Raw genomic sequence first — 22,216 nt, 5'->3', positions numbered from 1 at the left:
TCATTACATCTAACACCTTTTTACATTTGGCCTCGATATCTTCAGTATGCTTCTTCCATGTGTGTTTTTCATCAGTCCATAGATATTTAAAGGCTTGCTGTAGTGTGAACCCCTGCTCGTCAGCTGTTCTCTCTTCACTGAGCAGCGTAAAGCCTGATGGTTCTGCTCCTGAAGGTTCGAGTCCCCAGCCATACGACCATCTCTCTACACTGACTGTTGCTTTCTGTAAACTTTTCAACACATGTGAGCAATTTATTCACCTTTTCCAGATTGCTCCATCGTCTGTGTACACTGCTGACTGCACACCTGTCCCTGTATTTCCAAAGATATCATTAATCATGATCTTAATAGAACTGGACTGATTCTGATCCTACTTTAGCTTGCCATGTTGTGTCTGACAGAAAACCCCTGATCCTTAACCTTCCACCTGTTGACCTTCTCTCCACATCATCAGAAGCTTCTCAGTGCCAAAGAAAACTACAGCCATCATTTCCTTCATATCAAGGGTCTTTGCAATTTCATGACTTACTTTAATTAGAGCGTCTGCTGTGGTTCTTCCTTTTTCTAAAAAGTATGATCACCTGTAGACACTCATTTTTTCCATCCATTGACAGTGTGTGAGGCTAGTGCTGTTGGTCTTTCCTGGGTTAGCGAATGGTCAGATTCACGCCATCCTCCACTTCACAGGTAGTCTTCCCTCTGTCCGTATCTTAGTGAAAAGTGTCACCACTGTTTCTAACGCTCCCTCTGGTAACTGACCGAACACAGCATAACTCAGCTGATCTCGTCCCGGAGCAGAACATCTGCTGCCCTTCTCGTTTCCCTCAAGGTGAAGTCCACATCCAGAGCGGAGCTGGTTTCTGCCTCTTTACCAGCACCTTCTCATGATCTTTCAGGACTTCTTCTTTCCTTTCTGTCTCTCAGTGAGGTGATTTCCACTGTGAACGCTGGCAAAGACTCTTCCTAGGAGCTTGGCTTTTTCTATTTCTGTTATTGCTGATTGGTCTCCATCTGCAAGTACTGATGTTTATGTTTTATTGTTTAACCTTCTCCCACTCATCTTTTAACCATATTCCATACACGAGCCACATCTCTCTCTCTCTTCCAACAGAAGAACTAAACTGTCTCCTTTAAGCTGTTTTCATTATGTTGCGTGCTCTGGCTCTTTTCCTTTTATATTCCATCAAACTGTTTCTGAAAGCACTATTTCTCTCTTTAATAGCCAAGCTACGCTCATCAGTCCACAGTTGTACAGGGGCAGCTTCAGTTATCATACATGTCATTTCAGCAGCACATTTATGACTTTCCAGTCCTTGTTTTGTTTTTCAGAGAGGCCCTAGCTGTCTTTGCCCCTGAACTGCTTAAATTACCACTATTTCCATTTTTCTTTTTCTTCCTTTTGAACGCCGCTTTCTGCCACTCCATGCCTCCATGGTCCCATCCTTCGTCCTCACTCCCAAAAGTCATGATTGTTACATTCACGGTACAGTTGTTTGTAGTTACCCACTACTCCATTCCGACTCCTGCGACTTGACTGGTCGCAACAGGTAGTCGATAGAAATGTTTTACATTTACATTTACATTATCTAAAGAGATACACCAGTGTACTCCGTAAGTATTTGGACAATTATACACTGTGGCAAAACTGTATTACTGACAGGGGAGGACAGGCCGACTCCATCCTGTGATCCATGAATGCCTCTCATGCGGTTTATAAACTGCGAAAGCGTCCTGCGCATGCTCAACAGTCCTACCCATTTCCCATTGGCTCACAGGAGTTTGGTATTAGGGGGCGGGACATGCTGCAGTTGTACTGTTCTCGATTGGCTGTGGCTCTGCAGACCGGGAATATTTTGAAAGTAACTGGTTTGTTTGTCAAACTGAGAAAACTTTGAAGCGCCACAGGCTCCTGGCCCTTCACGATTTACTCGGCGACGTATTCAGTAGTTTTCTGTCATTCGTAATGGAGCAAGAAGCACGGGAAAGCCCGTCTGCTGGAACGAGGGAAACTGGAAACGAGATGACAGACGTCGTGGTGGTTGATTTGGAGTCTTACGTTAACGTTGAACTCGACATGGAAAAGAACAACGGGATTTCTGAAGTGGGACATAATGTGTCCGGTATAGCGCAAGGTCTGTGTCATGTTTTGTCTTGTTCGTTGTTAAAATACTTCAGCGGTAGCTTACGTAACGTTACGTTCCGCTGTTCCACTTAACTAGTAACGTTATTGCCTGATGTACCTTTGACTTCTAATGTAACTTAGTTTGTGGGCCAGAGTGCGTGTAAACACTCCGTTTTCTGTATCAAAGTGACCGTAGCAGTCACAGTTGTGTCCCAGTGGGAGCAAACGCTGTTCAGTAAGTTACTGGCTAATGTTATTGTTAACGCTTTACTTTTCCATCATTAAATGAACTGATACGAGGAAGCGTGAGGGGGATGAACAGAGTCAGTGGGAAAGTTACTGCGGCTGCGTCAGCCAATGTCCTCCCAGTGGCTTCGGTCAGTGCTGCAACTAACGATTATTTGCATTATAGATGAATCTGCATCACCATTTTCTCGATTTATCGAATAGTTGTTTGGTCTCTAAAATGTTAGATCTGGGCAGATTTGTATTAATGATTAAAGCTCCTTCTCCTGTGTGTGTGTGTGAGATACTAACCTGCTCATGGTGGGCTGAGATCCTCTCAGCTGGTGAAATGAAAGGCTGTAATAATCCTTACAATCTTCACTTCTGGTTAGATGCTGAACTGCATGGCGTTGTCTCAGTACTTGTGCACTGTGCAGTGACAATAAAGCTGAATCCAATCATCTGATGCAGTCTAGGGTTTTGATGACCTACTGCTGTGTATTCAGCAGTGTGGATTCTGTGGCTGAGGGGCAGACAGAAACCGACACACACACGATATTGTGCGCTCCACCGTGTACCCAGCCATGTATCCTGTCCAGTACTCTGTCGGACAGGCCGCTACTTCCTCCGATACTGGTGGTACTGGTCTTACCTGTTTGCAGAAAACCAATGGATATCATTGGAAGATCTGTTGAGACGACAGTGTGGTGGCCTGTAGCTGCTCCACGGTCAAATCTGCCCATCATCATAATTACGTTACGTGTACAGTTTCATTGGGATCAGTATTGCTATTTCATACATTTCTGTAAAAGTGGTGCAGATAGTAGAAGTTCCATAAACTCACAGTAAACGGGTTGTGCATTTGTTGGCTGGTGCTGAGTTGATTCAGTGTAAGAAATGTAAAGCCACAGTGGGCCCATTCCCCAGGTGTATTCAGACAGTCAGCGTGAAGCTTGTTAAGCTTGTTGGGCTGTGGTTCGTGTGTGACCACAGAAACACCAGTCAGGAATTAGTTGTTGTGTGGCAGCTTGAGATTGTTTTGGGGCTGGAAGCACTATCGGCTATGTTGTGTAGCATTATTTATTTATTTATTTATTTAACTATTCTTAACAACTCTGCATATTAAGTATTACAATTAAGAGATGAGAAAGTATCATGAATCGACAACTGTTTATTAATTGGCAGGCAACATGTGCAACATATTCCACTTACAGCAGCCCAGGCTCGCTTATTAGGAGCCGCTCAGAGCTTAACAAGTACAGTCTTCAGTGTTTCCCACAGACTGGCTGGCTGGCTGGGGGGTGGGGGGTTCTATTTCTAGTAGGTTATTTCCTGTTTCACCATTATATTTGTATTTAATTCTCCACCTTATTTTGGTGTTTACTCACAAACTACTTTAATCTGCCCACCTTGCTTTTCCCTTCAATTCTCTTTTCTACACACACACACACCGGCTTACCCTGCCTGCCTCTCCCTGTATCTGTCTGCTCTGCTGACTTTCTTCATCAGCAGTATGTTTTATAAAGTCGCCAAAAAAATTTGGATTTTCGCAGCAGCAGCTGAGCCACGTGGAGGAGGCGTGTTGTTGATGACATTGGCACCAACAGGTGTGTTCACTGTTCCACGGCTTCTAACTTAATACCAGTTAACGTCTCTCTCTGTTTCTCTGCAAACTCTCGCTCGCCGGCCGTTAATAAACCTGCGCGGCATTGAGTCATCCGATCTGCTCTCCTTTCATAGAGACCACCGATCAAACTTTTTAGAACGAATATCGGCCGGTTACGATCGGTGGCCGATCGATCGCAGTGTCCTTAATTGTTTGGCTTCTTGATTTTTATTTGCGTTTAATAGAAACTAGTGCAGAACGGGCCGATTGCTTGGCTCCCGGTATTGCCGCTTGCACCGTTCTCGAGAACCGCTCATCCGATTGAATTCACATTCGACACTGGGGTCCTCAGCAATACACCCACCAAGTGTGAAGTCAACTGGATGAAGGGTCCTCGAGATATGCAAAGGTCATATATAGGCCTGTCACAACAACTACTTTTGTTGGACGATATATTCATTATACAGCAGTAATAGTAATAAATGAGTGTCATTTTAAGGGCATTCGTTTGCTTAAAGCATAGGGCTTGTCGGTTGCAGCAAGGGAAAAAAAAGGTAGATGGAGAAACTGTTAGACAAATAATCGCAAACTCACTACAGAGACAATGTATATTTGAATCTACAAAGGGAGGGAGAAGATCAAACAAATGATTTACGACATATTTACAAGCTATAGGAACCCTGTACTCCAGAGATCTGGGGAGAAAGAAGCTCAAACCTGCTGCACACGGAGCAAGAGGGGAGGATTGCTATCACTCTGAGCAGAATGCTTGGGAATCAATTACAATATAATAATATTTCTCGCCTTGTCCCTGATGCTCTCAATAGGTTGCTAAATTTGTCGTCCGTCGCTTTTTAAGAAATAAAGTTGCTAAGAGGTTCTGAAAAGTCGCTAAATCTAGCGAGAAAGTCGCCAGGCTGGTAACACTGTGTGTGTGTGTGTGTTGAAGCTGCCTGAGCCCCACCCACGTTAAAACTCCACACAGCGAGCAGACGACGAGAGGACAGAACCAGCGCGACCAGAAATGACTGCAAAACGTGTCTCGGCATAGTTGTGTTCATTGGGCTCAGGAGCTGTGAAAAACACTGAAGCGCAGTGCCCTGAGTCTTATAATGTAGGGAACACCCTGCTGCTTATTCTGGCATCATGTTGGCGACATTCTTATATAAACAAACACAACGGGCAAAACCGACCAAGGTCATGTCCATATATCATTTAATGGAATTATTGCGACAGGCCTGGTCATACACACACACACACACACACACACATATACCAGACAGACAGAGATTCCTGCCTTTATAGTTGGACTAGTGCAGTGCCCGTTCGGAGCGGGCTGGTTGCTTGGCCCCCCTGGAAGTGCTGCTTGCAGCATCGTTGAGAACCGCTGCACTACCTTGGGTCCTCAGCAGTACACCCGCCAAATGTAAAATATAGGCTTTTTTCTGGCTCAGAATGGGCCTTTGGGGGGCGTCTATGCAGGACACTAAGCGTAATTGGTCTGCGTCCAGTTAGGGCTGGGCGATATGGCTTATAAATAATGTCTCTATTTTTTTTGTTAATATGCGATATATATCTCGATATACACATTTTCTCTAGAATAACATAGCGTAAATTCTCAAATAGTGCAACCAGAAACGTCAGATATAATAGGAAAACACTTACAGGGACCCTTTTACTGCACAATGAGTACTTTAAGTAAATGTTGCTATAATACTTACATACTTTTAGCTTAGTAAGGTTTAGAAAAACTTTTACTTGTAGTGGAGTATTTTCAAAGTTGGTATTAGTACTCTGGTTAGCACACCTACAGTCTAACTGCACCTGTGTGTTACCGGCCAAGCCGTCCCCTTTAAGAAAGGTGGTCTTGTGGGTAACCTATGTGTGACGGGTTTGTTGTGAAAGTGAGCCTTTCCCAGTGTGTGTCGGGTAGTTATGTTACTTCCATAAAGTGTCCAGATGAGCTCCGCTTGCAGTATAATAGTTAGTGAAAGGCTGTGTGTTATTTCCTGCCACAGAAAATAAATAAAAAGTCCCCGTTTGTTACTGTGCCGTCTTCTTGTACTCTTAACAGCAGAGTTGAAGCTAGTTAGTTACCAGCTACGAGTCAGGCTAATGTCAATTAAAATAGCCTAAACCGGACAGCAGGATTAAAAGGAGAAAACTTGATAGAGAAGGCCTGGCTCAGATTGGAGTTTTAACATGCTGATACATTTTCTAATTGGGTTGCATCACAAAGAAGGGAAATCAGAGTAGCTGCTCTCAAAGCTGCAATACACTCTAACTAAAACAGCTGTGACACAGACCAGAAGGCAGTGGTGGCCGAAAGGGTAGAGGAGCAAGTGTGCACTGGTGTGGCTAACCTTTTCATTTAGCTGCACCCAATAATACATTTTAAGCGTTACCTTTTTTTGTCACTACCCATACACATTGGTAATTTCTTAACACATGTAAATGATTGTAAACAGGATAAAGGTGCAGATAAATGTGTTTTTTAATGGACTTAAATGTAGTGAAAGGTAGCTCTTCTTTGGCTATATTATGAGCAGTGTTAAATTTTATTATCATTTCTGACTCACTGTTTCGGTTTGCTGCTGCCTGGCGCTGAAACGCTGCGGGTAGGGTGGCTGCTCTGCCGACCACGCACCTATCACGGCACAGGACGTGTTTCTTGGAGACATTGTGATTTTGAATTTCAGAACGTCGATGCTCCGACAGCAAAAACACTGTTCCCAGTAGCGATGCGCAGATCGCAGTTATATCCGCAGGGCCTGCGGATAATCTGTGGATTGGGTGGGCCGGGTCATAAATTTGAATATTCTGATTAATAGCAAATGGGCTGCGGGTGGGTGAAAGAGGGTGGTGAAGCTCTCCCCATTAAGAGAGACGCTGTGTGCATTTACACACGAGCCAAAGCAGTGTAACTTAAGTGATAATTTAAATCTCCCGACACGCAGACAGGATCGGTCAGGATCTAACGTTAATTAATGTTCTGTGTTCTTCTACACATCCAAAACGGTCCCGGTTCATACAGTGCAACTGTTTGGAGTAAAGCAGCCGTCCTTCTGATAAATCTTGAGCTCCATCACAGCTGTCTAAAAAATTAAGAAGCTAAAAGTTTGATTCTATTTTCTCTGGAGAGTGTTCCTGTGTCCTGTCAAGTTTATAACTACAGTTTTTAGTTTTGCTGCTTAAATGTCCCACGATATTTGCTGTGACTTACTGCACACATGGAAACGTTTAAAATGACTCGTTTAAAGAAAAGACTCTTATTCAATTCACTTTTATTTACATAGCGCCAATTCATAACAGAAGTTATCTCATTGCACTTTTCCTATAGAGCAGGTCTAGACCGAACTCTTTATAATATTAATTACAGAGACCCAACAAATCCCACCATGAGCAAGCACTTGGCGACAGTGGCAAGGAAGAACTTCCTTTTAAGAGGCAGAACTAGACTCAATGGTGGGCGGCCATCCGCTGCTGCCGTATTAAGTTTTGAGAGAGAGACTATTAATAAGTTAATAATAATAATAGTAGTAGTAGTAGTAGTAGTAGTAGTAGTAGTAGTAATAATAATAATAATAATAATAATAATAATAATAATAGGAATGACCGCTATTAGGAAAAATAATGTCAGCATCAGTAACAGAGCCAATAACAACAACTGTAGTAGCAGTTGTCGAGCAGGAACACGGGGGCAGCAAATAGCCCACAACCACAGATCCAGACTCTGCAGCTCCTGAGGCAGAAATACCTGCTGAAAGTGACAGAAGGAGAGAGGAGAGTATCAAAGAGGAAAGTCTTAAGCCAACTCTTAAATGTGTAGATAGTGTCTGCCTCCCGAACCCAAACTGGGACCTGATTCCACAGGAGAGGTGCTTGATAAGTGAAGGCTATGGCTCCCAGTCTACTTTTGGAGACTCTAGGAACCACAAGTAACCCTGCATCCTTGGAGCGCAGTGTTCTAGTGGGGTAATAAGGTATTATGAGATCTTTAAGATACGATGGTGCCAGACCATTAAGAGCTTTGTAGGTGAGGAGAAGGATTTTAAATTCTATTCTGGATTTTTACAGGGAGCCAGTGCAGAGAAGCTAATATTGGAGAAATATATATTTTCCTAGTTCTTGTAAGTACACATGTCGCAGCATTCTGGATCAACTGGAGAGTCTTAAGGGACTTATTCAGGCAGCTTGATAATAAGGAATTGCAATAGTCCAACCTAGAAGTAACTAATGCATGCATAACATATGACACATGCATAACAATGAAAGTTTATGGAGTGCTTCCTAATAATATTGCCTAGAGGAAACATATATAAGGTAAATAGAATCGGTCCAAGCACAGAACCTTGTGGAACTCCATGACTAACTTTGGCGTGCACGGAAGACTCACCGTTAACATGTACAAACTGAGCTCGATCTGATAGATAGGATTTAAACCAGCTTAGTGTGATTCCTTTAATGCCAGTTGAATGTTCCAGTCTCTGAAATAGGATGTGATGGTCAATGGTGTCGAACGCAGCACTAAGATCTAACAAGACAAGTACAGAGACAAGTCCATTGTCTGATGCAATTAAAAGGTCATTTGTAATTTTCACCAGTACTGTCTCTGTGCTATGATGCACTCTAAATTCTGACTGAAAATCCTCAAATAAACTAGTTGAAGAAGGTCGATAGGTGCAAAGCAGTCGAAATATATATCAAGTTTTACAGTTGTTTCTAAGGTTCCTGTGTTTGAAGATAAATCGGTACCGGTAGAGGGCAGGACATAATGAATTTTTTCTCTTATAGTTAAAATTTTATCATTAAAGCTCAGTAGAGCTATGACTCTGTCAGCCTGGCTACAGTGCTGAAAAGAAACCTGGGGTTGTTTTTATTTTCCTCTATTAATGATGAGTAGTAGGCTGCTCTGGCATTATGGAGAGCTTTCCCTTTAACAGAGATAAAATTGAAAATGGAAATAAGAAAAGGAAAAACGTCAAACATGAAACTCAAATGGGAAATGGAAACGCTTAAATTAAATTAAAAGCTTAAATAGAACAAATTAAATTTTTTTTTTTGCGTTTGAACTTTATCATTTGACCTATTGACATTTTAAATTTCATCTTTTCTGTTTTCCATTAGGGGTTTGTCATTTAACATTTGGCTTTTCAAACTGTATGTAAATGAGGAGGCGCAGCCCAAAGGCTGGTGGGAGAGTTTGAAACATTAAATTAATCATTCACACACACTCAAACACCGAAGGCACAGCTCTCGGGAGCAATTTGGGGTTCAGTGTTACAAATGAGTAACTACATAATCATAACTAAATTACTGTAATAGTAGTTAATAAAAACCTGTGGCTGTGAGTTGGCAGCCAAATGAGCTGTCATATCTTTATAACTTCAGCAGCGGATCTGCCAAAGTAGAAGTAAATAACATATAGCACGACAAATGTGTACTGTTACTGTACAATCATGTGAAGTCTTTTCGTCTTGGTTGAGATAAGATTGCACTTTATTGATCCCTTAGGGGAAATGTAGGTGCCACAGCAGCATACAGGGAGTACAGTAGGGGTCAAAACCTAACACGGCAGCGGCGGATGGCCGCCCACCATTGAATCTGGTTCTGTCCAAGGTTTCTGCCTCTTAAAGGAAGTTTTTCCTTGCCACTGTCGCCAAATGCTTGCTTATGGTGGGATTTGTTGGGTCTCTGTAAATAATATTATAAAGATTACGGTCTAGACCTGCTATATAGGAAAAGCGCAATGAGATAACTTCTGTTATGAATTGGCGCTATATAAATAAAATTTACTTGAATTGAACAGCAAGATATAACAATTAAAATACAATAAGTCAAATAAGGTAATTATAGATCTTATAAAATATAAAAAACGACTTTCACTCGCCCTTATACTTGTGTATACAGTGAAGTGACCAATAAATGTGATTTTGATTTAATACATGTCCATGTTTCTCTGTTGCTGTGTACTCGGGTCTAATTCCATACTTGGAGGTTATGATGACACTGTCTGACAAATGTGCAAGCTTTTCTAAATCAGGAGGAGGGTTATATATTGTATTAAGCACCTGAAATATGGCATAGTGGAATGGAACAGTCCCCTCTGTGGTTCCTTCCTCAGGTTTGAATTAAGGTGAGTAGCAACACAACACTGAACTACAGTGTTAGCTGTGGTTGTTTAATCTTTCCACAGAAGACCGATTATGTTATGTTAGTGACCCAATGCAGTTGTCCATCTGTCCATCAGTAAACTCCGTAAATCACAGAGAGTTGAGGCAGAGCAGCCGAAGGATATCGGATGTCATATTCAGTTAGTAGTTTCAGATATGTCGACCGTACTCTTTTACTCTAAAGGGGTCAGATTTATGCATGCTAATGTTAGCTTTGTCAGTTGGTTCAGTTAGCTATATAAAAGTAACACCTGGCAGGTAGTGGCTGTAAATATTTAGTAACAACTAATCACTATGTAAGAACTAGTTAGTGAGGTGCAACCTGTTTTTAATTTAGTGATGATAAAACTCCCCTTAGTAAACACTGAATTTAGAACAAGGCTCAGTTTGAACTTATGAACAGCTGATACCTGGACCCACCAAAAGTAGGGAAAAGAAATCCAAAATTCCTCTACTGCTCTTTCATCATACGCATGTTTTTCCCAAAAGCTCTCTTTCAGAATGAAGAGGAGGATGAAGATGAGAGTGATGATGATGACAGTGGCACAGACCACTTTAACACTGAAAAGTCGGGGACTCAGCTGCAGAGGTGTGAGCGTCATGGAGGAGTGAATTCAGGTCTTCCTGACACCTTCCAGACCAGCCATCTGCTGTTCTATGAGAGGTTCAAGGCGTACCAGGACTATATGCTCGGTAACTACACACACACACACTCTTACATATTTAGATTCAAATATTATAATAATCATAATCATCATCATCATTTATTACATCCCTGATCTCAGTCCTTTTATGTATATTTGTACATATTTGTGTGTAGGAGACTGTAAACCCTCTGAGGTGAAGGCCTTCACGGCGGACTACCTGGAGAAGGTGGTGGAGCCATGTGATTGGTTGGCCCTGTGGACTACTGATGTCTTTGATGTTCTGGTGGAGGTGAGACCAACTTTCAGACATGTCTCTGTTACTATTGTAAATGTACCTTTATTTTCACCCCACTTAAACTTGGGGTATGCGATTCTGGAGAAATCCAATACCATGATAAATACCATGATATAGAGCAAACAATGACACAGCAAGTAATGTTACTAACGTTAGCTAGGTTGTGGGTTAAGTTAGCTAGGTTAAACTGTCCCTACAGCTGCTGCTGCTGCGAAGCTAACAGCCACAGAGGATGAGACGGTTTCCCAGAGCCAGCACAGCAGCTCCAGACAGCGATACTCACAACTCTCCTGCTGCTACAGCTAACATCACAACAGCAGCAGATCTTAGCAAACTAGAAAGTCAGCTGAATGTCTGTGTCATTTAACGATACCTGACACACAAATCATGGCTGGAATAGCGTTGTGTGGCCCGGTCCGAGCCACTTTGTTTGTTTCCCATTTACAGAGCCAGGGCTGTGTGCAAACACCAGAGTTTTGTTCAGCACACACACTGAACAGACAGCTAGTGAATCGTGAGGAGATATTTGCTGAATTTGCCAAACAGACGTGTGTTGTATTAGAATCGCATACCTAACCTTTAACCCTTATATCAATCCTGAGTCAGAACAGGGATTTGGAGGAACTTGTATTAGCCCATTTCTACTGCGGGAACTTTTCCAGGAGCCTACAAACCATTTACCTAACATGGTTTTTGACCAGAGGAAGCAGGGTCTAAAATGAGTTCCTCAGCTGTAGCATCTGGTACCCGAAAGGTCGAGGAACTATCGGTAGGAGTTTGCAATGCTGAACGTCAGTGGGGGTTCGGTGTCTATAAGTGATTGGAAAAAACAAGCAAGAGATAATTTTACTATTTATGTCTTTCTATTCATGACATCCACTAGACATCAGAGTTGCACCACAGTGTAGCTAATCTGCTAGTGATCTAATTTGTCCACAGTTCTTCAATTCAATTTTATTTATATAGTGCCAATTCATTACAGACATGGTAACAACAGGAATACACTACAGTGACTTTTAGGGCAGGTTCACACCAGTCTTGTTTAGTCCGGTTGAACCGAACCCTGGAGCATTTATCCCCTTAGGGCGGTTTGTTTGGGTCGATGTGAACGCCGGACTCGAACTCTGGTCATTTTGAGACAATCACAGGAAGCTTACCATTATATGTGTCATTTTATTGGTTAAAAAATGTTTTCTATTCCTGTTTTGGTGACTCGTTACCAGCACTTTTGCTACCAAAATGACAAAACTTAGTGATTTTTGCATGTTTGTACTTGTCGCCCACTTACCTCACTGGTCCACTTGCAAACAAGTCATGGTGGGATCTCATCAGAACCAGCCGTCTTCTGTGATAAGACTGTCTCGTGGCAGAGCCTCGAAATGCCTGCATTATTAAATAATTTAATACCCGCTGTCTTACGAGACCTTCATATGTGCAGTCTATAAAGTCTGCTGATATGCGCTCCAGATCAACATCAACATGCACAGAACCTGACGGTGCTCCATGATGTACGATATCCAGGTAGAAATTTGGAGGGGTTTGTTGTCTTTTTACACGCAGACTGTATGACCAATAATCACACGACATTTCCACCACATGACTTTTGTTTACGATTTCTGGACCGTTTGAGTTTTGCTTTTGTGAACGCAAACCAGACCAGTTGGAAAATTGAAATAAATTCGAAATGTGCTCAATAGTTGGATTGAAATATAATATAACAAGTGAAGATGATTATAAATCCTTTACAACAGCCCACTGATTTGACTTAAACAACTTACAGTTGAGCAGCTGCCAAAATAAATCTGTAACTGCACAGAAAGTTCAGTTGAACTTGTTTACAGTGAACAGCTGTTCATGATTTCCAATGTTGGCGCTGAAGAGCTGCTTATGATTTCAGGTGCGTGATGTGGACATGAAGGATCTGAAGGCGTGCGTGGGGCTGGTGCTGCCTCTGCAGTGTGACACAAGAGGCTGTGAACTCACTGAGGAGGCCATGGCATCTCTGTTGGAGGCCACTCAGCACAAAGTCCCTCTGCAGGAGCTCCAGGTGGTCTACGAGCAGTCTGGGGACTTTGATCAGACCGCCCTCGCACTCGAGCACCTCAGGTGGGACTCTGCTGAATCGATTGCTGAATTGTTGTTGTTTCTCCACATTTTTAAAAGATCTGATAAAATTTACTGCCCATTTGTGCCATCCTTTCTTCCTCCTCTCTTTCCCCATCTATCTGCAGGTTTTTCTATAAACACATCTGGAGGCAATGGGATGAGGAAGATGAAGATGATGACTTTGACTACTTTGTTCGTTGTGTGGAGCCTCGTCTCAGGCTGTGAGTACACCTTTTGTTTGGGTGATGATGATGTATTTAAAAGTGTTGGTTCATCCCCACGAATCCTAATTGAAAATGTGTCTTCTCTCAGCTACTACGACATCTTAGAGGACCGAGTCCCAGGAGGCCTGGTGGCAGAGTACCAGTCTTTATTGGAAAAGTGCTCCCAGTGCTTCCAGCAGTTCTCGGTGCTGCGCAGCGGCCTCAGCACTGACTCGGACTCGGAGCTGGACAACGTGTCCATGGTGGAGGGTCTGAAGCTCTATGACCAGCTGGAGACGTTCAAACGCAAGCTGCATATCTTCGAGAACCCCCTGTTGAGGTAGGAGATGTGTTGAGATTCTCCGTCTTCAAATGCCCTACACCATCGCCACTACTTCCTGATTCCTCTTTGTCGGTCTTATTTAACCTTCCCTCAATATCTTGGTTCCAGGTATGTGCTGGGCTACAAAGGTAATGCCAGGCAGCAGTGTGTGCAGAGCCGTGGGCCCAGAGCATCGGGTATGAAGGTGGTCCATGTGGTCACAGCCTCCTGCAGCACCATCCAGCTCCAGTCCCTCCTCAGTGACAGACTGCTGCCTCTGTGCTCCTCTGAGGACACTGAGGTTCAGGTCAGTACCACCCTCACACTAACAATATGACCAGGGTCGGGCTGCAGTAGACAGGTCTTGCATGGGAGAAAGCTGCTCTCTGCAAACATTGACTATGCATTGGTTATTGTAGAAAAGGTTTCAGTCGTAGTCATCTGGACACTGTTTTCAGAATCAAGACGTTTCGGCTCCCATCCGGAAGTCATTCTCAATTGTGAAATGGCTTATGTAACACAGAGTAGCTTAAATTTCCAGTTCCTGTCCAATTTTTTCACAATTTATCCCCTACCACTCATGGGGCGTGGACTGTCTAACCCACATTCAGTTGCTCTACCTGTAAATCATATCCCAATCAAACACCCAGACACTGTAAATTTGTCTCCAAAGTATCTTGTTCAGTAAATTATCGCCTCCCCTTTCCTCCAAATGTGGCCCCCTTGAATGTGAGATCGCTGTCAAACAAATCATTTATCTGTCAAGCTTTCTAAACTGCTTACCCCTGATGACCTCTCCCCTCTCATTGAAGCCACTCCTTCTGGCTACTCTCACTTTCATCAACCCAGGTTACATGCACAAGTTGGTGGGGTCGCCGTAATTCACAAAAATGCTCTTAAGTGCTCCCTTATTTCTCTAGGCCCTTTTTCATCTTTTGGAGCTTTAGCTTCGTGCAGCCTCGACCAGTATCGCGGCTGCACCATCTCATGTGAACACAGAGGAGCTTGTCTCTCTATTTAACAGTACTGTTTCAGCCACCCTTGACTCTGTTGCACTGGTCAAAACTAACGTAAGCCTTTGGCCTCACCGTGGCTAAATAACAATACTAGAGATACAAGAAGGGCAGGGCGGAGGTGGAAGCGGGATAAACTGCAGATCTCATCTCAAATTCTGTAGGATTTCTTGGATAAATACCTGCTGGCTGTCAAAAATGCTAGGGCTCGAAACTTTTCTGATCTTAATGACAAAAACTCCTAATCCCAGGATACTTTTTAGTGTTAAACTCTGTCACCTCCTCCACTTCCACCTCCTATTTAGAAGCATCTGTCTCTAAATGTGAGGATTTCTTAAACTTTTTTAGAGAAAAAATACATGACCTCGGAGCTAGTATTATTCCATCTGTAAATAGTCTAGTCCATCTCCTCTGAGAACACTGCCGTTCTAAATTCTCTGAACTCTGTCACCTTACCAGAACCATCATATTATCTCTTCTATGAAGACCTCCCTGTTCTCTCGACATTATACCAACTAAACTCTTCAAAGAACTTATTGGCACCATGGGCCCCAGTATTCTTTAAATTATCCATAGCTCCCTGGAAACCAGTCATGTTCTCCAATCTTTCAAACATGCGGTTGTCAAACCACGTAGATTATTCCATTCTCATTCACTGATTAAACCAATGGGCAGGGGTCTCCAAGGTTCCATACTTGGTCCAATCCTCTTCTCCATCCATTTGCTTCCGCTAGGCCACATTATTCAAAAACATAAGATATCTTTCCACAGCCGGATGACACACAGATCTACCTCCCCCTAGAGCCTAATAACTACTGCAAACTCACTGACCTCAGTAACTGTCTTCAGGACATCAAATCCTGAATGGCTGCACACTTTCTCCACAGCATTTGACCAACATTATCTGTCCTCAGCTCGGTCCATTGCCCCCCTCTGTTAAATCACATGCAAAAAACCTTGGAGTTTGACAAACAAATCAGTCAGGTAGTAAAATGAAGCTTCATGCAGCTCCGTCCTCTCCAAACTCAGATCTATTCTCTGTACTTCTGACCTGGAGAAAGTTCTCAGTGCCTTCATAACCTCTTGCCTCGATTACTGCAACTCGTTATATTTTTGGTATCACTCGGTGTTGTTTATCCCGTCTCCAACTAGTTCAAAATGCAGCAGCAAGAGTTGTAACAAGGTCAAAAAGAGGAAGCACATTAGTCCCATTCTTGGCTCCCTTCACAGGCTGCCTGTTAGTTACTGGATTGATTTTAAAATCCTGATGTTTGTCCTCAAAGTGTTAAATGGTCGTGCTCCCTCTTACATTACAGAACTCCTGTCCCCATAGAGAAAACTGAGTCCTGGATCTCGGGACAGACGGAAGTCTTTGGTCAGATGAAGTGTTATGGGTACAGGGACGTCTATCGCTGCCCCAAAACCAAGAGTCACCTTAAAACACACTTTTATTCACTAGCCTTTAACTGTGCCTAACTAACCAGCTCAGGTATTTCCCCTGAAGTCTCTGAGTTGTCACTATGGGCTCTGTGCAACCATGTGCCTTTACTGTTACTAATGTTGTTATTATTATTATTATTATCACTCTGACTTTTCTTCTCTTGAGTTTGTTTCCTTCTTTCTCGTTTTCCTCTGTGTGTGCTGTAAAGCACTTTGGATCTACTGTGTTGTGTGTAAAGTGCTCTATAAATAAAGTTGAGGTCCATTTTGGATCCTGTTCCTGGTCAGCAAAACACCCAGATTCATGAAGCTCTGACGCTAACACATCTCTCCGTTTAATGGCAACGATCAATGTACAGAACACTTACATTAGTGTGTGTGTGTGTGTGTGTGTGTGTGTGTGTGTGTTTCAGTTCCACAGAGACCCAGTATCAGCGGTGGATTCGTGCCATCAGGGTGACGTGGTCCTTGTTCTCCCAGGGATCTACAGTGTCAGCAGCTCCATCTTCCTTCCAGACTCCATCACTATAGAAGGTAATGGTGGATGATCAGCAGTCCCTCCACAGGCTCACTGCAGGGTTGTGTCCTTTCTCCTGGACGTTTGATCGTGTATACAGATGCGTGGGGTAGTAAACAGAACAACATGAGCTGGTGCTACAGATGTTTTTTTACATTTAAAGGTGTCCAAAACTAAAGACACGGTCATCTGAAACACAGACAGTCTTCAAATGATCCAGACCTGCAGATACTGTGTGAACTGTGTTTGATGACAATGCAGACGTGACACATAAACTACACTAAGAATATTGCACTTTAACACTTTATTCCTCTTTTATTCAAAGTATTTGAACTTTTTCTTTTTCAAACCGACTAGAACCGACTGTTCTTGGTGGTGTTAACCTTGGCTCTAAAAATATTGGCTAGACGCAGCTATCCCTCACAGCTTCATACTGAAGTAGTCCTCAGACAAGCTGTCGGTGAGCCCACACACGATGAAGGTTGTGTTTTAAACTGCCTGAATGTGAAACAGCTGCAGTACGGGAGCTTTATGTGTGTAAATTAATTGTTTGTGTATTTGTGCTTGTAAAGTGGCTTGAGGGATGGATAAGTATTTTGAATTGAAGTGAGTTTTACTGTTCATCAAAGCCCTGTGGGATGATGGCTTTAATTCAGACATGGCCCAGGGTGTGAACCTAACACACACACACACACACGCGCGTCTTGACTTTAGCTATAGAACTGCTGTACACTGCCGCTGTTCTTTGTTCCTGCCGACGGGGTTCTTGTGTTATCTGTGGTCCAGGCTTCGGGCTTCCTGATGAGGTGGTGATTGAGAAGAAAAACAAGGGCGACTCATTTGTGGAGTCCACAGGAGCCGATATCAGACTGTCCAACATCAAGTTCATCCAACACGATGCTATCGAGGGCATTCTGTGTGAGTATACATGAATCCAGGTTTGTAGGCAGAAGAACTGTAAACCTCCTCATAACACTGTGATGTCTGTACAGGATTTCAATCTGTCCGGCCGATCCTGCAGAACCTGTCATAGGTTAAAATATTGTCTTCAAATGTCCTTGAAATAAAGGTTGGAATCTACAAAACTGAAACTTTTCAGCTGTAACACACAGTTAGACGTCTTTTTGGTCATAATTCATTTCAGACGAGTGCTGAGAGACTGAATAACGTCCACATTCACACAGACGACCTTCATCTGTCCACTGTGGTCAGCACTAACACGTCTGCGTGACTGGAGCTGTCTGCAGCTTCTGACTCAAAACCATTCTTATTGTTCCCACGTACCGTTGTGTGCACACAAACAGCCTGTTAACGTGCCGACTCGTATTTTCCTGCTTGGTTTCTGTCAGGTGTGCGTCAGGGGACTCTGAACATGGAGAACTGTGTGCTGCAGTGCGAGACCACCGGAGTTATCGTCCGAACATCGGCCCGTCTCGCCATGAACATGTGCGACCTGTACGGCTCCAAGGTGAGCGCTGCGTGATGCTGATCACAGGTAGAAACACCTGCTGTCAGGACTGTTTGTTGTTGGTGATTTGGATCTTTTATCTCCAGTCTGTGATGAGCTGTTGATTCTTCTTCTGCTGCTGCAGGTGTACAAGGCCTTCTCCTCTCTAGTAAACACTTATTCCCAAACAAGCAGCCAGTGCAGTAGATCCACACTCAGCAGATGAAACTTGTTCAGGAGGTGCTACAGGAGCTCTGTTAGGAGTGTACCGTAACAGGTTGACAGGGTTTTCAGTCAGGCAGCAACTGTGGAGACTTCTCTTTGTGATGAATGCGATCGGAGTGTCACGGTTCAGTAAGAGAGTCGTCTCAAGGTGAAAAGAGCAGTCCTGTTCCAGGCGCCACCTGATGCAGGGGCTCTCCTGTTGTGTATAGTGTCAGCACGTTGTGTGATAATAGAACGTCTGTGTTGATGACTGAAGAGCCCAAACCAGGCTGGATTTTGAGGCTGATGGTGATGTGTCTTTTTTTTTTTTAACTTAAACACAGAACATTTTGGTAAGGATCTCTTAAATTAGTCAAGTCAATTTTTCTTTGTATAGCACATTTGATACACAGGTAAACTCAATGGGCCTCATTCACAAACAGTGCATACGCACCACAGACTGTATATAAAGATGGCCGACGCGTCTCCACTTCCTACCATGTACTGAATGAAGCCAAAATATCCCGGCTACAGGAACAGCCATCTTGCACTGGTGACGTCATTTGGGGCCAGAGTCTGCTCATACACCCAGCTGACCCCCTTTTTCTAGCATCAGATAACTAATTAGAACCAAACTTATCAGAAAAGCAAACACTTGAACAAACACCAGTGTGATAAGAACGACCTAAACTGACAGAAACCATCTTTGGGAAAAATGTATTTGACGTGTGCTTTGATTTTTTTTTTTTAGTTTGGCCCATGTCCCGTCTGCTAACATGGAGGGGGCGGGGTTTATGACCTATAGCCAGCCACCAGGGGGCGATCCAGATGTTCTGGCTTCACTTTTGGGGAGCTGTCATGTCGTCCATCTTGATATACAGTCTATGGTACTTACAAATCTCTGCTTAAATCATGCGTACTAAAGTTTTACGCGCAAAACCGTGATTCATCAAAATGTTCTTACCTGAATTTGTTCGTACTCTGCGAACTAATGTAGAACTTCCTCAGATCATGCGTACGCACAAATGGCCCGGCAAATATGCAGGCTACAGCCGCGGCCTTGCTACTGGAGGCCGACTGACATCGCTCTGAATGTTCCCGACCATCAGGCTCTGCGCAGAGGAGTTAATTATCACTTCCTGCATTCAGTGTGTGGCGGCGGAGAACACGCGCTAATCATGTATGATGTTGCTGGATATCAAGTGTAGACCGGATGAAGTTTGTTACATGTGACTTGCTTCCTGATGCCAGTAGGTGGCTCTGTGACTGACTATTGGCATGTAGATATCTTCAGGCTGGGACTCTCATCAAATATGTGAAATTTAAGAACGATGTACTGTTCCTAATTCTGAAACCCGGAATTCGCTGCTTGAGAAATGGGAAGCTGTCCCGTTACAGCGCCTGCACAACGGCCTCAAACAGTTCTGTACTCGTCGTCGTTTATCATGTAACATACACAGCGATGCTGATAATATGTGCTGAGTCATGTTGCTGTGCACTGTGTCCAGGGGGCTGGTGTGGAGATCTACCCCGGCAGTGTTTGCAGTCTGGTCGGTAACGGCATCCATCACTGTAAGGACGGGATCCTCATCAAGGTGAGAAGAGACGTCGGCTGTCTTCAGGGTCTGGACCACCGCGAGGCCTCGTGCCGTACGCAGCATTATTCAGACAATGAAGGCTGAATCCGCAGAAACAGGACAGAGCTCCGCTTTAATACTTTACTCATGCTCAGGTGTTTGCTCCTCAGCTGTGTAACTTATAACCAATCACACATAATACATAATGAAACACAACAGTGCAGCCAATAGGAAGGCTTGTAATCTATTCAAAGGAGTTCACAACAACAAAACAAATGTCACGTCCCATAAAACGGGACAATGAGGACTCTTCCTCAGCACCTACAAAACAAAAGCTCTGATCACAAAGTCACATGTTTGGAGTCAAGATGTTGGGCCCCTGCTGTGACAGGATCCAGGCCCTGAGCTGACCCCGAGGCTTAGCCAGCGGCGTCTTTATGAACCACGCGTTTAACGGAATGGGCCTAAAAGGAGCCGCCGGTGTTGTGCGTGGTGACGACTATTTCAGTGCAGTTCTGGATTATGGTGTGTGTGGTGTGTGTGCAGGACTTTGCTGATGAGCTGGATGTGATGCCGTCCATCACCATGGAGAACAATGTGATCCACAACAACGAAGGCTACGGGGTGATTCTAGTGAAACCCAATGACGGCGAACAACAGCGAGTTCCTCTGGACACCAGCGAAGGTAGGTGGAGCTCACGCAGGCAGAAAGTGACATGACACGAGGCGGGTCTGTGGTAACAAGCTGTCGATGCTTTTCTTCCCAGAAGCCCCTGCTGGACCCACAGCTGAAGACAATCCTCTCCTCGCATCCACAACCAACCCGACCACCGGCAGCTCGGCAGACGCTCAGCCCGAGTCGGCGGAGAACAACAACGGCGCAGATGGCGGTGCAGACGGCGGTGCAGACGGCGCTGCAGACGGCGGCGCAGCCTCCGCCTCAGGCAGGAAGTGGCAGTTTAGTCGTCAGCTGAGCAGAAACAAGGAGACGTCCTGCAGCCGAGCCGTCCGGGATCTGATGGACCACCAGATCTTCGTCTCCATTCAGGGAAACCAGTTCAGACGCAACGGCATGGGCGACTTCGGCACTTTTTTTTACTGACTAACAACTTGAGGCCGGCTGAACGGCGACACACGCCGACACGCTCAGAACGCGTTTTTCAGCAATAATTATTTGATGATTTTAGTTTATCATGAAATAAATATTGCTGCTTCACATCCAGCGAGGTGTGTCGTGAGCCTGTGTGTTTCTAACTTGGAATGAAGGGTGAATTAATCCCCACGTTTGAACTTGCAGGAATGCTTTTATCTTATTTATTCCTTTGGGCTCCTGACGCTAAATGTTTTGACTATTTTTTTTTTTATTATGCATTATTAGTTTGAAATCTACTCGTCACCTTGAATGCAGTTTTGGTGTTTCGACTACAGATCTAATAAATGTTACCTTTTAAGGTGGGGGCTTGCTGAAGGCAGTGCACTGTGGATGAGTTGGGTGTTCGCACGGTGCCTCGGGCGTCGGATGATGTATTTTATGGTTGAGGGAAGTCGGGCTGGATTCGAACCTGGGTCACCTTGTATGTGGGGTGTGAGCTACTGCGGCGAGTCTTTAATGCCGCGCACCGTTGCCTTTGTTTGAGTCAGACTTGATGAATCGGCAGCCGGTCACATTGCTGGAGCAGGAGGGAGCAGAGCGGACAGGCGACAGGTGAGCCCTCAGGTAACGACTGCTTGCACCTCCGGTGTCAAAACTCAATAAATTACGCTTCACTAGCTCATTAGCAAAACTCGATTTTAAACCGTTTCGAATTCTTGTTGGGGTTAAACGCAGTGTCACATCTGATCCGTAACCAGTAGCCTTACCGGTTGACTTTGTCTTTTGTTGGACAATGGACGCTGTCAAATAAAGACAGAGTGATCCGTGCGCTCTTCCAACAGGACGTGCTGTTGGCTCCTTCTGTGACCTTTTACAGGAATCATTTTATTTCTAACATGCACTGGGAAGAGTTTGGACGTCATGATCAGTAATAAAGTTTGAGTTCAGTCGCACATTTTAGCCCTCCAGTCACTATCTTAGTGTTGACACTGATGTGTTTCTCTTTCCAGCTGTGCATATTGGTAAAATTATGAAATCCAGAATCTGTGGGAAAATGTTTGGCTTGGTTTTACTGACCTCAGCAGGAATAAGGACACATTTTACTTGATAAATGTTGTGATAAGTATGGCTAAATTTAATATTCATAAATGGAAATATTCAAATACCACTTTCCCCCCTTGCTCTTGTTAACTAAATAAAACATTACTGACAGTGCAACTAGAAAA

At 43.9% G+C, this 22,216-nt stretch overlaps 2 protein-coding genes across 2 annotated transcripts in view; one reads left to right on the top strand and one right to left on the bottom strand.

The window, feature by feature from the left end:
* Positions 1–2,948, bottom strand: part of tssc4 (tumor suppressing subtransferable candidate 4) — a 13,203-nt gene extending 10,255 nt beyond the window's left edge. The window contains exon 1 of the mRNA XM_044206503.1: positions 2,660–2,948. The gene's annotated coding sequence lies outside the window, so the exon portion shown is untranslated. The remainder of the gene's footprint in view (positions 1–2,659) is intronic.
* On the top strand, positions 1,770–22,216 carry shcbp1 (SHC SH2-domain binding protein 1). The gene is made up of 13 exons (XM_044206321.1): positions 1,770–2,132; positions 10,616–10,819; positions 10,947–11,062; positions 12,966–13,174; positions 13,300–13,395; positions 13,487–13,717; positions 13,829–14,006; positions 16,566–16,686; positions 17,456–17,587; positions 18,019–18,137; positions 19,829–19,915; positions 20,444–20,582; positions 20,665–22,216. Exons 1-13 carry the CDS (start codon positions 1,964–1,966, stop codon positions 20,997–20,999), a joined length of 2,136 nt encoding a protein of 711 aa, XP_044062256.1. The 5' UTR covers positions 1,770–1,963; the 3' UTR covers positions 21,000–22,216.

The sequence above is a fragment of the Siniperca chuatsi genome, linkage group LG1 (genome assembly GCF_020085105.1).
Source record: "Siniperca chuatsi isolate FFG_IHB_CAS linkage group LG1, ASM2008510v1, whole genome shotgun sequence".
Lineage (NCBI taxonomy): Eukaryota > Metazoa > Chordata > Actinopteri > Centrarchiformes > Sinipercidae > Siniperca > Siniperca chuatsi.
This window is presented reverse-complemented; position numbering and strand designations above follow the sequence as displayed.

What these genes read in the sequence shown, in the direction of transcription:
- shcbp1 (XM_044206321.1), top strand. Translation starts at nt 1,964, where the DNA reads ATGGAGCAAGAAGCACGGGAAAGCCCGTCTGCTGGAACGAGGGAAACT. An exon ending in AGACTCCATCACTATAGAAG is followed by an intron (nt 16,687 to 17,455) that starts GTAATGGTGGAT and finishes TCTGTGGTCCAG; the next exon opens with GCTTCGGGCTTCCTGATGAG. An exon ending in GCGACCTGTACGGCTCCAAG is followed by an intron (nt 18,138 to 19,828) that starts GTGAGCGCTGCG and finishes CACTGTGTCCAG; the next exon opens with GGGGCTGGTGTGGAGATCTA.